The 17050-nt window shown below is 49.3% G+C and overlaps 1 protein-coding gene across 1 annotated transcript in view; it reads left to right on the top strand.

Annotated features, from left to right (window-relative positions):
• The window catches only part of STK10 (serine/threonine kinase 10), a 120916-nt gene that overhangs the window by 45935 nt on the left and 57931 nt on the right, over positions 1-17050 (top strand). Inside the window, exons 3-4 of the mRNA XM_029218226.1 lie at positions 5363-5411; positions 10608-10757. Of these exons, the coding sequence (XP_029074059.1) occupies positions 5363-5411; positions 10608-10757 (199 nt within the window). The remainder of the gene's footprint in view (positions 1-5362; positions 5412-10607; positions 10758-17050) is intronic.

The raw sequence follows: 17050 nt of genomic DNA, 5'->3' as shown, positions 1-17050 counted from the left end.
TGAAGTGGTATCTCATTGTGGCTTTGATTAACCTTTCCCTAATGGCCAGTGATAGCATCTTTTCATGTGCTTATTGGCCATTACTATATCTTTTTTGGAGAAACATCTCTTCAAATCCTTTACCTATTTTTAGATAGGGTTATTTGTCCTTTTATTGTTTTATTTTAAGAATTCTTTATATATTCTGGATCCTAGCCTGTTGTCAAATATATGACGTGCAGACATTTTTCCCGTTCTGTGGGTTGTCTTTTCACTCTTTTGATAGTGTCCATTGATGCACAAAAGCTTTTAATGTTGATGAAGTCCAGTGTATCTGTTTTTTCTTTTATTGCTTGTGCTTTTGGTGTCACTTCTACCCACCTGATCTTCATCATGCCCCTTGATACACACACACTCGAAGGCCCACAAATCTTTTTTTTTAAAAGATGGGAGGGGGGGCTTCCCTGGTGGCTCAGTGGTTGAGAGTCCGCCTGCCGATGCAGGGGACATGGGTTCGTGCCCCGGTCCGGGAAGATCCCACATGCCGCGGAGCGGCTGGGCCCGTGAGCCATGGCTGCTGAGCCTGCGCGTCCGGAGCCTGTGCTCCGCAACGGGAGAGGCCACAACAGTGAGAGGCCCATGTACCGCAAAAAAAAAAGAGAAGAAAAAAAAAAAGATGGGAGGGTATTTAAATAATTATATTTATACTTATTTAAAAAAAATTCATTGAAATACTCTTCTGTTTCAATCTGACCATCTCTAATAAGGCAAATCCCTAAAGCCTCTTTGCCAATACCCAGGGCTTCTCAAACCATCATTTGGTAAAGGCTCACCAGGATGATCTTACAGCCTCCCCAAGCCCCTAGCTCCTTGGTTAGAGGCAAGAAGTAAAGGAAACACTGATTATGAAGTTCAGGTTAATTAAGGAACATAAAAGAAATGGTAATTCCACCAGTTTGTCCCCAAGATTTCTGTACCACCATCTTACATTATGTTTTTGGTAGGCGGAGGAGAGATGTGACTCTAGGGTCCAGACCTCTCGCTCTTTTGCGAATTCCTGTAGAGCAGTGGTTCTTAAAGTATAGTCGGGGGGAGAAGCAGCAGCATCCCTGGGGCATTTGTTCAAAATACAGATTCTTGGACCCTGCCCCAGACCTACTGAATCAGAAACTCTGGGGTGGGGCCCAATTATCTGTGTTTTATCAAGCTGTCCAGCTCCAGGCTGGGTTAACCACTGTGGCCCCAGGTTCTGGGTACTTATAGCCACGATGTGCCTGCACCACTCACCTCTGTCTGCGTCTGCGTCTGCATCTGCCTCTGCCTGTGATCTTAGGGCAGGGACCTGTCTGAATCGTCCTGGGTCCCCAGGCTTGTCATAGACTAGGAGCTCAGGTAGTGTTTGTTGATCAAATGCTTCTTTCATGGCCCCCGCTTTGCCTAGCAATGTGAGCCCTTTGGTAGACTCTCAGTTGTTGATGAGTTAAACTGATCACAAACCTCCCTTCACCAGATCCTGGGAAAAACCTCGGTCACAAGCTGCTTGCTGCCCTCTCGAGGAAGAGTGATGGATGAGCCTCTGATGGGTTCTAGGAGTCGGTCCTTGGTACTGGGAGCTGTTGGATTTTGGGCTTGGTGAGGGCTTAGAGGCCGTCAGCTTTGTACCCAGGAACCCTGGATCCTGAGGAGCCTCCTTTCATCACAGGATGCTCTGGGCATGGTCCTGCTGGGGCCTTCGTCGTGGATGGGCACAACCCCATCCCCCTTCAGATGAATAGATGCATCTGTAGCCATGGGTGATTTTAGGCCAGTACTTTCCATTAAAAAAAAGAGTACTTCTAATATAAAATTTTATTTTACATATTAGTTGAATAAAATATGGAAAATACATGAAAGTACAGAACACCGGTAATCCTTCTGTGGGTGTTGATGTATGTTTCTATTCTCTTTTCTAAGCAGGCATATTTAGTAATTTCCTAAGGCATCAAGGTGATTATTTTATTTATTGTTTTTATTGCCTTTATTGAGATTATTATTTTATTAATTAAACCTCATGCATTTCTGTAAAATCCCTGAGAAGTTTATAATATAAGCCCCCTGTGACCCTACCACAGGCAAGCTGAAAGGTAAAGTGTTAAGATACATGTAGTGGAACCTAGTGAGAGAACCATGTCATGAAAGGGACATTTTTTTTTTTTTGGCGTCACATAAAAGGCACCAAGACGTGAAGCTTTTTAAACCAAAAGGACAAAAAAAAAAAAAGCAACTTTAAAAAAAAAAGAAGAAAAATCAAACTTTATTTTGCCACATGTGAGAGTATAGTTGGGCAGAATTACAAAAAGTTAATTAATGGAACATCACTCTGATTAGCTCTGAACAAGGACTGCTGTTTCAAAAAAAAGCTTCGGGCTTCCCTGGTGGCGCAGTGGTTGAGAGTCCGCCTGCCGATGCAGGGGACACGGGTTCGTGCCCCGGTCCGGGAAGATCCCACATGCCGCGGAGCGGCTGGGCCCGTGAGCCATGGCCGCTGGGCCTGCGCGTCCGGAGCCTGTGCTCCGCAACGGGAGAGGCCGCAGTGGTGAGAGGCCCGCATACCTGAAAAAAAAAGCTTCACAGTTTGAGTGTGGGTTACAGCAGTGGTCCCCAACCTTTTTGGCACCAGGGACCAGTTTCGTGGAAAATGATTTTTCCATGGATCGGGGTCGGGGGGTGGGAAGGTTTTGGGATAATTCAAGCGCATTACATTTTTTGTGCCTTTATTTCTATTATTATATCAGCTCTACCTCACATCATCAGGCATTAGATCCCAGGGGTTGGGGATGCTTGTGTTACAGGGCAGTAGTCTCCTAAAGATACTTCCTCGGGGTCCATATGCAAATTGTGAAGTATTATAGGTTTAATCCTGGCATAGAATGAAAAGTCGGTACATTTATTCATGGGAATAAAACCAAAGCTAAGCTCAGAGCTTCCCAGCAGCCAAGGCAAAATAATAATAAGTAAAAAAATACAGGAAGGGCAAGGGGTCATGGAGCTCTCGAATTGCAGAAGAGGAAGCAAACCAGAATGGCACAGTGCTCAAGCTTTCCTAGTGCTGACCTGGGAGAGGAGGGGTCATGGGGGACCTTGAGTAAGGATGTTGTGTAAGGGACAGCTTAACTGAAAGATGCAGGAACTGCCTGGGTTTGACCACTTCTCATACTGATTTTTGATACGGCAACGGGTGTGTTGATGAACTGTAGTTCTGGGAAGGCATATTTTTGTAGGAGGCCTAAATAACATGGTCTAAGTGTGACACTTTCTAGTGATTTCCTTTGCTAGATTTGACAAATGCCTATTAGTTGGTGTGGCTTTTGTGTTGGGCATGTCGTTGACTGTCTTGATGATGTTGGAGGGAGAGAAGCTTAGTACCATTTTACAGACGAAGAAATTGAGGCTCAGGGACACTAAGTGGCTTACCCAGGGTCACGTAGCTAATTAAGAGGCACTACCACCTTTTCCTCTTCAGCTGCCCCCTATTAGAGAAGGGAATGGCTGAGCCTGTCCTGTGTCTGCTGTGTGTGAGGCTCAGGCTTGTTGCTTTATAAGTACCACCTCATCCAATCATTACAGTAGTTCTGGGGGCATCCATCGTATTATCCCATCTTGCAGAGAGGTAGGTCATTGCCAAGGCCGCAAAGATAGTAGCGGGTGAAGAGCAGGGGTTCCCAACCTGGGTTTGGTGGTGGGACTTAAGGGCGTGCAAGAAGTCAGTGGAATTGCACACAAACATTTGTTTGTATTTGCATTTTTCTGTGTGAGAGGAGAGAGGGTGGCTTTCACGGGGTCTCAAAAGACAACACGAAAACCAAAAAAGCCTGAACCTCTGAGCTCAAGGAAGCGATCATAGGAACAGCTCATACTGACTGAGCCTCACCCGTCGCCCGGCAAGGCCCGGATGACTTTGTCACTCCTGTGGGGTTCGGGCGTGTATCCCACCATCTCACAGGCCACTTAACTAGTAAGTGGCCTTGCTTGGTGACTAAATTTGGCTTCTTTTCCGCCACTGCCTCTCGTAGCTGGGTTTTTTTCTAGCAAGTAACAGGATTGGGGGTTCTCTTTTGTGGAGCTGAGGATTATTAAAAGGCAGAATGATACACTGAGCTTCGAGAGGTCAATGCCTGTGTCCAGGTCACCCTGACCCCTGGGAACAAGCCTGGTTCATTGGTGGTTGGTTAAATGAACAAATGAATGAGTGAGTGAGTGGGAGAAAGTAGTACCACTTCCTCGTGTTCTGGGTTGCAGGACATTAATCCATCTCTGATGACTTTTATTTAGGACGACAGTCACCAAAATGGTAGAGAGGTAGTCTGGGGGAGCTGGGGTCAGGCCTGATGCTCCGATGGCCAGGCAGGACCAGAGTGACTGTAGGAACGTCAGAGGCCGGGTCTTTCCTCCCCGGCAGGTGGTGGTGTGTGAGTGGGTGGGTGCCCCCTTGCATCGTTCCCTCCCATGGTGAGTAGCACAGCGTGTGGCAGGCCTGTCTGCTGTCCTGGGTTGGGAGGGCGGTGCAGTCTTGCTACACCTGGTCCCAGTATCTCTGGTGTCCCTGGCCCAGCTTAAAGCCCCCTGCTTGACCTCCTTTGGTTTCTTGCCCCCAGGGGTGTCCTTCCCCTTAAATATACTTAGAGCTGGGGCCCAGCTAAGAGCAATAGCATCAGCAGCCCCATCTTACAGCTGAGAAAACGGGCTCACACGATGGAAGTGACTTGCCCAAGGTCACAACTAGTGAGCCGTGGGCTTGGGACTTGGGTCCAAGCCATGCGTCACCACATCCTCATGTTTACATTGCCAGGAAGCCTCTGGAAGGGCGACCACAAGCTTAGAGGCCTCATCGAAACCTTAAGGCTATTTCTCCGGACTCTGGCTGGAGAGCTGGCTCTGGCCCAGCTGGGTCATGGCTGAGGTTTTTCCTTTTCTATTTAGAGCGACGAGCCTTCTTGACCACGCTGCAGGCACTGTGTCTGCCTCTGCTGAGCTTGGTTGGAGGGACTTTACAACAAGCAGAGGCCGGGAGCCCGGAGCTGGAGGAGGTGCTGGGAGTGCCTTAAATTTTGTGTCACTTTCTGCCTTCCCCACCCACCTCTGTCAGCACTGTAAAAAAACAGAGAAAGCATCTTCTCATATAGGAGAAGGCAGGAGCCTTCTCCTGTATGAGCCTAGAGTGGGGCAGGAAGTGTGAAGATGGGAGTGGACCAGGGAGGGAGGGCCTGTGTCAACACCCATGGCACTTTTTACTCTAATTGCCCTTTTCCATCCGCCGCGCGGGGCTGGGAGCCTCTGGAAGGCTTGGATCTGGCGGCTCTCCCAGGCGCCTGCTCATTGTTACTTTGCCTCGTATTTTCTGCAGATCATGATCGAGTTCTGTCCTGGGGGAGCTGTGGACGCCATCATGCTGGGTGAGTTTTTTGCTTTTTGTTTTTTTTTCTTGGCGCGTCATGCGGGATCTTAGCTCCCCGACCAGGGATCAAACCTCTGCCCCCTGCAGTGGAAGCGTGAAGTCCTAACCACTGGCCCACCAGGGAAGCCCCGTGGGTGAGTCTTCCTTCATGCAGTGCAGTGGTGCTGGTGTTGGCGCTGCTTGGGACTGGTGTCCATCACTCCTCAGCCCCAGTAATGCTCGTGGCCTGTTTGAGCACCTCCCCACTCTGTCCCATTTTGGGAGCAGGGGCTGGGTTACTGGAGAGGATGCAGGACATTTGGAAGACCAACACTTCCCGTTCAAAAAGCCACATGACCTTGAGCGGGTCATTCTCTCCCTCAAGCCCTCGGCATAAGACAGATGTGGTGCCCCCTTGCTGGACCCCACAGTACTCTTAGGAGGTGAAAATGAGACACCTGAGGGAGGTTCTTTGTAAGGTGGGGATCCCCACCCATTCTATAAGAGCTCAGTGGGGAAATTGTTGTTCCAGGCACGCTTGAGCAGTAACAAAATATATATATTAGTAATCACCTCTATTTTTTGAATGGCCACTATATGCCAGAGATTGTGGTAGCTGCTTTCATGTATATTATCCTCATGTATAAAATCAGAAAGAGCATCTCTGTTTTATTGACCAGACTGATGCTTAGAGAGGTTAAGGAGCTCGCCCAGAGTCACACAGCAGAGCTGAGATGTGAACCCAGGTCTGGGGGATGCTGTTCCGAATTGCTGCCCACCCTGCATTATCCTTTGCTTTTGCCAGCCTGGTGAGCGGTGAGTGAGGAGAGGTTGAGAGTCTTGGGCCCAGAAGGTTGAATAACATGTCCGGGATTCTGGGGCAGCTCGGGAGAGGAGAGGCCCTCAGTATAACATAGCACCATTCAGCCACGTTTTTATTGTGAAGAGGGCGTTTTCTCCCTCAGTTTATCTCAGGAATGTCTCAAATTTATGGCAGCCCTTTCCCATCCTGAGCTATAGAATGCTGGCTTTCCTTGCAGAGCCTCTTGCCACTCCCAGAGTTCCCAGGTGGGTAAATGACAGTAGGGAATAGGATACGGGCACTTGTGATATGGCCCTTGGGTGTGCCTTCTCCCAGCAGAGATTGGCTTTGAAGATTTTCATTGTTCTGGGTAGAATCTGACAACGTAAAAATGATGGTCTTGTATGAGTTGAGATGCTCTAGGTTATAAGGGCTATTCAAACTGGTTTAGGAAAAAAAAAAGTTAGGGGATGTGGGAAGGGGAATTTATTTGCACTAATAACTGAAAAGTTTAAGGGTGTCAGGCTTCAGGCACAGCTTGAGCTAAGGGTTTTAAAAACATTGTTGTAAGAACTTGGTTTCCTTCTCCAACTCTTGGCCCTACTTTCCTCTGTGTTGGCCCCATTCTCATGCTGATTTTCTGTTCTTGGTGACAAGATGGCTGTGGGAGCTCCAGCCATCACATCAGAATTCCAAATAGCAGGATAGAAGAAGGAAGGGTAGGACAGGTCCACAAAAACACATCCCACTGCCACTCTTTTAAGACACCACAGAAGCCCCACATGACACCTCCATTTTCATCTCACTGGCTAGAAGATAGTAACACATAGCTGTAAGGGAGGCTGAGAAATGTGGTCTTCTGGCTGGTTGGCCGTATGTTTGGATATTTAAAAAAGAGGGAAGAATGGGAACCAACTAGCAGCCTGCCTCTCCCGGTTTGCCGCTTAGCTGAATGAGACCTGGGGGAGGATATCAGAGAGGGAAGAGGCATTGATGAGTCCCAGGTCCTTGAGCTCATTCACAGCTGGGGCATCACCCCGGGCTATTGCTCAGCCAGCAGGCAAACTCACCCTGGGCTCTGTGTCTCACGTCTCCCGGTGGAAGCAACGGCTCCGGCCCCAAGTGGTTCGCTTCTTTTTGGTGGCAGCAGTTAAAGTGCCATCATCATGTTAGAAATCAAGGTGGGAGAAGAGAAGCTGGGACAAGGAGAGCCAGGCTCTGGCTGCAGCTCTGTGGTCAGGGGTGGACTCTCCCACAGATGCCCGCCCTGCTCAGAGGGCCTTTCTGCCCTAGGTTGCCTCCCATCGCCTTGCAGAGTTGTGCAAAGTGATGAGCCTGGGCTTGGGGTCCAGGCTTCCTGAGGTCCATCCCAGGTTCCTTGGCTTGGTAGCTGTGGGGTCCTGGGCTGGCTCCTTTACGGCACGGGAAGAACATGCACGTGGCATATCACCACATGGCCATCTTAGTTCTGATCCTGTTGGCCACGCCTTGCTAGCTGCTAAACATTTTGGCTCTCAGCCCTCCTGAGAACAGTAGGGTGAGGGGCGGGTCTGGATGTGGTTTCGAAGGGGACTTAGACTCACCTGCAGTGTTGCAGCTTCTTTTCTTAAGAAGAAGGTATTCATGTATTGCTGTGTAATCCAGAATTCATCTTAAAAATTTATCATACTGTGTGATTCCAATTATATGCCTTTCTAGAAGAAGATGAAACTATAGGGACAGGAATCAAATTAGTGATTGCTTTGGGGCTGGAATGGGGGTGAAAGGGGCACAGGGGAATTTGGGGGAGAGATGGGAATATGTATTCTATTAATAAATTGTGGTGCTGTTTTTGTGACTACATACATTTGCCAAAGTTCATAGAAGTCTATACCCAAAAAAAGGTGAATATTACTGTATGTAAATTATATCTCAATAAACTAGACTTTAAAAATGTGTCTTATCTATCTACCTCACTGGATTATTGTACAGATATAATGAAACAATGTACCCAAATCCTTATCCCTGTGCCTAGTGCATTGTAAAGGCTCCAAAAATGGTGACGTTGAGATCATGATCATCACATCATCACTTTGATTTTTCCTGTTTCATTTATGTAAGTAAATCAGACATGAGCCAGACTAATTTTTGACATTTAAAAAATTTGCTGCAGGGCTTCCCTGGTGGCGCAGTGGTTGAGAGTCCGCCTGCCGATGCAGGGGGCATGGGTTCGTGCCCCGGTCCGGGAGGATCCCACATGCCGCGGAGCGGCTGGGCCCGTGAGCCGTGGCCGCTGAGCCTGTGGGTCGGAGCCTGTGCTCTGCAGCGGGAGAGGCCACAACAGTGAGAGGCCCGCGTACCGCAAAAAAAAAAAAAAAAAAAAAAAAATTTGCTGCAGATAATCTGACATAATCTCAGGACCAGCGTAACAGCGATCACCTTTTATTGACTGTACTCCATGCTGAGAGGTTAACATGCTTTATCGCTAGAGCCCTGCCTACATCCATCATCATACTCCCATTTTACAGACCAGGAAATGAAGATGCAGTGGGATACAGCAACTTGCCAGAAACCACACAGCCAGTAAGAGGCAGCGCTGGGTTCAGGCGCAGTCTGTGTGGCCCTGAGGTCCCCTCAGGCTCTGAGCCTAGACCCCTCCTGGGGGAAGCGCAGGGGTTAAGGATGAGCAGTTGGGAAGGGGAGCAGTTGTGGACCCAGAGAGAGGGACCTCTGGTCCAGGAGCCCTGCTTTGGGGCCGGGCTTCCCAGGACAGTGCAGTTGGCACCTCCACCCTGGCCCTGGCCCTGGGAAGTCAGAAGGGAGAGTGCTTCTCCAGCCAGAGGGAGACCTCAATGCAGTGCTCTGGCCCACCAGCCTGGGAGCCTGCAGCCTGAAGGCCCAGCAGGCAGGGCTGTGAGGCTCACCTCAGCACAGGGAGCTTGGGTGGCAGCAAAAACTCAATAATCACGGTGACCAGTGGGGCAGAGAGTGGGGCATGTCGTCCTTGACTCTTCTCGCACCCTTCCTCCCCACTGCACCCACCTGGTCCCACACTCTGTCATTCCGCCCTCCCCAACCCAGGTCAGGAATCCTTCCTCTTCAAAGCATTGGCCACCTTCTAGCCCTCCTGACCACGGTGTGGCCCCCAGCCAAGCCCCCTGCCCACTCTTGTTCCCTGCAAGCTCTTCACTCGCTGCACCAGGAGGAATTTTTTAAACGCAAAACTCAGGTTGTATCTCTGTCCCGCTCAGAGTCTCTCCCAGACTGCCCATTGCACTTCAAAGAAAATGCAGCCTCCATAGCTCCCGCCAACCTCCGACCTCCACTTAACTTTCCCCGCCAGCCAAGCGGGGTCCTTTGCACATGCTGTGGAACTCTTCTTTGCGTTCCTCACCTGCTCAGAAAAGAAGTCCCTGCCGTCTCTCAGTGGACGCTGGGCTGTGTATAGTGGGTGTGTGTGTGTCTGTGTGTGTGCGCGCACGCACGGCCCCAACCAGCACACAAGAGGCTTTTGGTGACGGCCCCTCACCTTCCCCATCTCTGGCACCACCACCACCGGCCAGTTAACATTTTTCAACACCAGCTCACGTCACCTCCAGGCCTTTGCTTTGGCTGGTTCTTTGACCTGGAATGCTCTGCCCCACTTTTCTGCTCTCAAACACCTGTTCTTCCTTCAAGACACAGCTCGAATGCCCTTTCCTCTGGGGAGCTTCCCGATTCCCCAGGCAGAAGGGGTTGCTGCCTGTCCTGCCCTCCCATGCCCCCCAACCCCCCTGTGTTCCAAAAGTTGCTTGTCATTTCCATACCCTTCTCTGTGTCCCCACACCCAGCACGGAGCCTGACACTCAGTGCCTGCTCACAGAATGGGTCTCTGCCCCTTAGAAAGGTTGTGTTTGCAAACCTGAGCTCTGAAGACAGGCTGGCTGGTTTTTTTCTTTTTTTGTGGTACGCGGGCCTCTCACTGTTGTGGCCTCTCCCATTGCGGAGCACAGGCTCCGGACACACAGGCTCAGTGGCCATGGCTCACGGGCCCAGCCGCTCAGCGGCATGTGGGATCTTCCCAGACCGGGACACGAACCTGTGTCCCCTGCATTGGCAGGCGGACTCTCAACCACTGCGCCACCAGGGAAGCCCCAGGCTGGCTGTTTTTAATCTCAGATCTGTGACTCCCTACTGTGTGACCTTGAGCAAGTGACTTGACCTCTCTGAGCCTCAGTTTCCTAACCTGTGAAATGGCGGAACAGTTGTGCCTGCTCCATAGTGTTACTGTGAGGACGAAGCAGGTACCATGTGAAGTGCTTAGAAGTGAACCTGGTATACAGTAAGTGCTCAACCACATTGGCGGCTTATGTATTTATTGAACCTGGCAGGGTCCTGACATGGAGTTGCCTGCATTGAGCACTTGCTGAGTTGACAAGTTCTCTCTGTTTCCAGAGCTGGACAGAGGCCTCACTGAGCCCCAGATTCAGGTGGTTTGCCGCCAGATGCTGGAAGCCCTCACCTTCCTGCACGGCAAGAAGGTCATCCACCGGGACCTGAAAGCTGGCAACGTGCTGATGACGCTTGAGGGAGACATCAGGCTGGGTAAGGGGTATCTGTGGGCGAGGCGGGAAGGCAGAGCCCTGCGCCACCTGCCGGGGGTGTCGGCCTGGGCTCTGCGGGCGGGAGGGAGCGAGTGTGGGTCTGCACTCCCATGGGATGTCGAGGTCCTCCCCGGTCTTCCCCGGGACACAGGGCCACAGTTCCCATCGTGGCTGCATCTAATCCAGGGTTCTCAACCAAGGGTGATTTTGTCCCCCGGGGACAGTGGCAGTGTCTGGAGACATCTTTGGTTGTCACAACTAAAGGTTGGGGGAGACCACTGACGTCTGGTGGGTAGAGAGAGGGATGCCCAGCACCCTACAGTGCACAGGACAGCCCCTTGCTACCAAGAGTGATCCTGCCTACAGGCCAGCAGCGCTGCAAGGAGGCACTGGCCCAACCCCTTTTGCTCTTGCTTCTGATAGGTAGAATCTGAGAGATAGTGATGGACGGAAAGACAACCCTCATCCGTTCCCAGACAGAAAATAGAACATCAGGGGCATATAGTGAAACCTTATTAATTTTTTTTTATGTCTCCTCTCTGTTTTTTTCTTTTCAACTGTGGTAAAATATACATAACAAAATTTATCATCTTAACTGTTTGTAAATGTACAGTTCAGTGACATCAAGCACATTCAAATTGCTATGCAACCATCACACCATCCATCTCCGGAACTTTTTCATCTTCCCAAACTGAAACTCTGTACCCATTCAACAGCATCTCCCCATCCCCTCTGCCCCCAGCTCCTGGCAACCACCATTCTCTCTCTCTCTCTCTTTTTTAAATTTATTTTTATTTCATTTTTGGCTGCATCAGGTCTCAGGTGCGGTGCGCGGGCTCTTTGTTGCAGCACGCCGCGGGCTCCTCTCTAGTTGTGGCACGCGGGTTCCGGAGCACACGGGCTCTGTAGTTTGTGGCATACAGGCTCTCTAGTTGAGGCGCACGAGCTCAGCAGCTGTAGTCACGCGGGCTTAGCTGCCCCTCGGCATGTGGGATCTAAGTCCCCTCCCCAGGGGTTCTAACCCGCGTCCCCTGCATTGGAAGGCGGATTCTTTACCACTGGACCACCAGGGAAGTCCCCAACCACCATTCTCTTGAATGTCTCTATGCATTTGACTACTCTAGGAATCTCATATAAATGCAATCATTTGTGTTTTTGTACCTATTTCACTTAGCATAACGTCCTCAAGGTTCGTCCATGTTGTAGCATGTGTCAGAATTTCTTTATATTTTTAATAAGTTTTTTTAACCAAAATAACACATACATGTGTCGTCTACTCCTACCATCTCCCTTCCCTGTCCCCCCACCCCAAGACAATCACTTTTAACTCTTCTCATATTTACTCCTGCGTAAATGCAGGAGTAAATATGAGAAGAGTTAAAAGTGATAATAAAAATAAAATAATAAAATATAAAAAAAAGTGATAATAAAAATAACGCATATGTATCGGGTTTAGGAAGCACCCTCTAGATGCCAGCCCTCAGACAAGGCACTTTCCAGACGTCATCTCATTTAGTCAGCACTCCTGAGGACACTTGGGGGAGGGGAGGTGACTATACCCATCACAGGTGAGGACGCTGAGGCCCACAATGGAATGAGATGCCCAGGATCAGTCCATGAGGGGGGAGAAGCAGCAGGGTTTGGACTTGGGTCTCCCTGACTCTAGCTGCCAGTGGACTGGCTCTGTCACAGGTGGAGGGAGGTGGCCAGGGAAGAGCCAGGTCAGGGAGAATCTGGGAACAGAAGAGTCTTATGTGCTCTGGGGAATTCAAGGCAAACCTTCGCTCAGCCTTCAAGAACATATCAAATGTATATCTATATCCCCTCCCTCTTGGACCTCCCTCCCACCACCCCCCCATCCCACCCATCTAGGTCGTCACAGAGCACCGAGCTGAGCTTCCTATGTTTTATGGCATGTTCCCACTAGCTGATTTACGCTCGGTAGTATATATACGTCAGTCCTAATCTCCCAATTCGTCCCACCCTCCTCTTCCCCGCTGTGTCCACATGCCCGTTCTCTACGTCTGTGTCTCTATTCCTGCCCTGCAAATGGGTTCATCTGTACCATTTTTCTAGATTCTACAGATACGTGTTAAATGTACAGCAGAAACTAACACAACATTGTAAAGCATTTATACTCCAATAAAAAATTTTTTTAATTGAAAAAAATATGCAAGATACTAAAAAAAGTAAAATAAATAAAATAAAGTAAATACATACGGTAATACCTAAAAAAAAAACAAAAACATATCAAATGGAGGAGACAGGACACAGACCGCCTGGGTCAGGAGCAGCCTGAGGGGCTGTCAGCACAGGGAAGCCCGGGAAGCCCTGGGTGGAGACAGGGATGGAGGGAGGGCCCCAGCAGCCTGGGGCTAAGATGTGCCCGGTGAGGGTCTCCTTTCCCTTGCTGACTTCCTCCACACACCCCTTCAATCGGGAGGGCGCTGATGTGCCGAGCTGATTCCAGAACCCCACTCGGAACCCAGCAGAAGCAGATGGGGGCATCAGCTTTCCAAATGACTTGGCAGATGCAGTTGAGAAAACTAGGAAACCAATTAAGGAGGAAGAAAAGTTCAGGGAGAGTTGAATGTGCGAGTATTTACACAATTACCGCTGGGCCCTGGGAACCTGGTGTGGATGCCCGCTGAGGCCTGATATTCTGTTTTAGAAAATCCTCCTTCCCCCTGGGGCTTGGAATCTGCAGTCTGGTGAAGCAGTGGAGGAGGCCTGAGAGACGAGGTAGCAGTCTGTCTGCCTCTTCCTAGGTCCCTGGGACCGTCTGGGGCCCCTGGAGGGGCATTATGCAACTCAGGGCTGCATAAGAGAATTGCTCAGCAGATCTTTCTCCCAAGCAGAGATGTCACCTTATCAGAGACAGTTTGTGTTTCTCGATGGAGTGGGAATAAATGGGAAGCAGCAGGGTGAGCTGAGCAAAGCGTCGGCCCTAGACACAGACAAGCCTGGTTCAGATCGTGACTCTGCCACTTCCGAGCTGGACAAACACATTTAACCATTCAGGCCTCAGTCTTTTCATCTGTGCAGTGGGTGTAACAACAGAACCTCCTCACAGGGTTGTGACCAGTGGGCTGAAATACAAAGTACTGTCACAGGGAGCCTCAGGGTTCTGTCCCTCTCTGCTACTAGGCATTTTGCTTCTTCCTTGTGTTAAATGTTTACTTCTGTCTAGGATTTCAAACTTCCTCTGAGATTCATTTGATAGTTGCCAAGCAGAGCACACATTCCAGCTCTGGGTGGCTGTGAAGCAGTTCTTCGTGGCCAGTGGGAATCCATTTGTGCAGAGAGGGAAAGGAAGAGTGTCTGCCATCAGAGACAGTTCAGATATAAAGTGGGGTGAGGACTCTGAGGTCCAAAGATCTGTGCTCTTGTCCTGGACCTGCCTTTGGCCTTGGATGAGTCACCTAACCCTTTTGAACCTTACTTTCCTCAAACAGAGTGGGGTAGTAGTTCTTACCTCATGGAATTGGTATGATGAGACAATATACGCAAAGCATCTATAGGTGCCCAGCCTATCAGAGAGAGGCCTGGCAAAGGTTGAGTTTCTTTCCTGGGCTGAGGAATGTCTCACAGTAGCTGTCATGAGGAGGAATGTTCTTCATTCTCCAAAGAACCTGTGTTCTTCTCCCCAGAGGTGCTTCTCTGAAGGTGGGAGGTGAATTTCACAACTTTTGGGGTCTTTCAAGTTCCGAGAAGAGGTCTGAACTGGCCTAAAAATCAAAGTGCCTAACACAGAGCCTGGCACATAGTAGGTGCTCAGTAAATAGTAGTGTCCAGCATTGCCATTACTTTATCAGTTCAAGTTACTACAGGATCTCTACTTCCCAAAGGCCCCCTGATATTCAGGAGGCCTGGCCGGAACCAGTCACCTGCCTCTCACCCCCACCTGGACCCTAACCCAGAATTCCTGTGTGCTGCTGCCAGCAGGCTGAGGTCTTGGTTCTTTCATTGTGGCTACCAGGCACTGAGCCAGTGTTTGGTATGTAACTCATTGAATCCTCACAGACTACTGATAACATTTTACAGAGGAAGGATTTGGCACCTAGAGAGGTTAATTAACTTACCCAAAGTCACACAGCTAGTAAGAGGAACAGCTGGGGTTTAGACCAGTGCATCTGGTTTCAGAGCCCATGTGCTTAACCACTACCCTCCTTAGACTCTTTTGGTGGCAGGTGATAAAAACTGGTCACGCGACTTAAGGCAGACAGGAGAATGTGTGTATATGGTGTATGGAACCATGCTGGGGAAGATATGCAGCTGGACATGGAGTTAGTTGGACCCTGGAAAACAATGCTGCCAGGACTGTCTGTGGTTTCTGTCTTTCTGTGTATGTTGGTTAGGCTCTCAGTCTAACCCCTCACACACAGCTTCTGGCTGGGTTTAATTTTACTTTCCCCAGCATTGCCTCCTGCAGGATGAACTGAACCTCATCATTTCAAGTCTCAGAGTCAGTAATCCCAGTGAAGAGCTCTGATTGGCCCAGCGTGGCTCAGGTGCAGATCCCTGGACCAATCAAGGAGGCCCAGTAAGGAGGGCTTCTCTCATTGGCCCAGCTTGTAGTCAGTCTCTGAGAATGGAGGTGGGATCATGTAGCAGTATGGAAGTCCCCCTCGCCCTCCTGTAACAGTGGCGTTGGGAGTGGACAAGATGGTTTTCCAGAAGGAGGAAAGATTTGGACTTGCCAGAAAAACAAATTGCTGTCCACCATAGACTGGCACAGCCTGCTGGAGTAATAGAGACCCAGAAGAGGGAGTGAGTGAGGCAGAAGTGGATGGAAAGCAAGAACAAAGGACTGAATTTGCAATTGAGGTTGAGACAGAAAATACCAGAAAAATGCAGGGTTATGTGGGAGAAGAGAGAGTTGATGAAGGCAGTGAGGTAGGAGGCCAAAGATGGAGGGGAATGAATGGGAAAGCAAAGCCCTCATTAGTGGTCATGTGTACCTGGTTGCCTAAAAAACAAAAGAAAATAAAAATAGAAACAGAAAAATAGAGCAGTTCTTTCAGTCTCACAGTTGGTTGCATAATATGACCCCCATTTAATAGATGAGGAAACTGAGGCTCAGAAACAGGGAGTAGTTTGTCTCAGATCACAGTAGACTCTTCTCACTTCCCTGCCTGGTACTGTTCCCATGATGCTCCTGGGAAGGCAGAAGTCCTGATAATTAAGAGAGGTCACTTGGGTGACTGGTGGAAGCCTCCCTCTTTTGAGCCCAGGCATGCCTCCGGCTGCTCTAAGGAAGGAAACCCCTGGGATTCCAGGGCTGGGGATGGGAGCCTTTGATTCTCCTGTCACCACCCCAGTTTCAGCAGGTCCCAAACCCTCTAGAGAGCGTTCAGTTTTCTGTCTGCACCATGAGGGCTGTGGCTAGTTTTTGCCCACCGGGCCACTGCTGGCTGGATGGGACACTTTTGCCGTGTAAGGAGATGCAGTGTCCCTGGCTCTTTCTCACTAAATGGCAGCAGCACTGTCTTTTGTTGTGGTAACCTGACTGCCCCCATTCATTTCCAAATACTTCCTGGGGCACATGGCACGACCCCTGATTGAGGCCCACCTGGAAGCTTCTCAGACACCTAGAATTCAAGTGTAAGCCCTGACCAAGCTAGATTGTGGACTCCACTGGTGTGGGGTGGAGGATCCAGGAGAGGAGGACAATTGGGCAGTGGTTTGCCTTTAATTGGCATTGTCTGGGGAAAGGCTCCTCTTATCTTTTGGTCGCCTGCAGTTAAGGGGACAGATGAAAGATTCTCTTATATATCTTCGTACATTCTAAGTTCACTGCGTGCGTGCATGCGTGTGTGTGTGTGTGTATAATATGTAATGCATTTTACACTGTTATGTAATTTTCTGATTATAAAAGTAATATGTGCCATTTATACATGCATAGAAAGATATGTACAATGGTATTCATTGCAACAGTATTAGTAACAGCAAGAAATCAGAAATGATCCAATTTATTCCAGTAGAAGATTACTTAAATAAGTTATGGTACTGTCATACAATGGAATGTTCTTCAGCTATTGAAAATCAAGTTGTAGAAAATGTGTAATCTCTTGTAAAGATGTATATACATACTGTGAAGGGGGAAAAAACAAGTTACAGAATAGTATGTTTAATCTGATTTCATTGTTAAAAGTAGCAAATACCTGAAAATGATCTATACATATAATTTTTTTTTTTTTTTTTTTGCGTTACGCGGGCCTCTCACTGTTGTGGCCTCTCCCGTTGCGGAGCACAGGCTCCAGACGCGCAGGCCCAGCGGCCATGGCTCACGGG

The sequence above is a fragment of the Monodon monoceros genome, unplaced genomic scaffold (genome assembly GCF_005190385.1).
Source record: "Monodon monoceros isolate NGI ecotype Baffin Bay Population unplaced genomic scaffold, NGI_Narwhal_1 Super_Scaffold_12, whole genome shotgun sequence".
In the NCBI taxonomy this organism is placed as follows: Eukaryota; Metazoa; Chordata; class Mammalia; order Artiodactyla; family Monodontidae; genus Monodon; species Monodon monoceros.
Note: the sequence above shows the minus strand (reverse complement) of the source record. Positions and strands in the feature narration are given on the sequence as shown.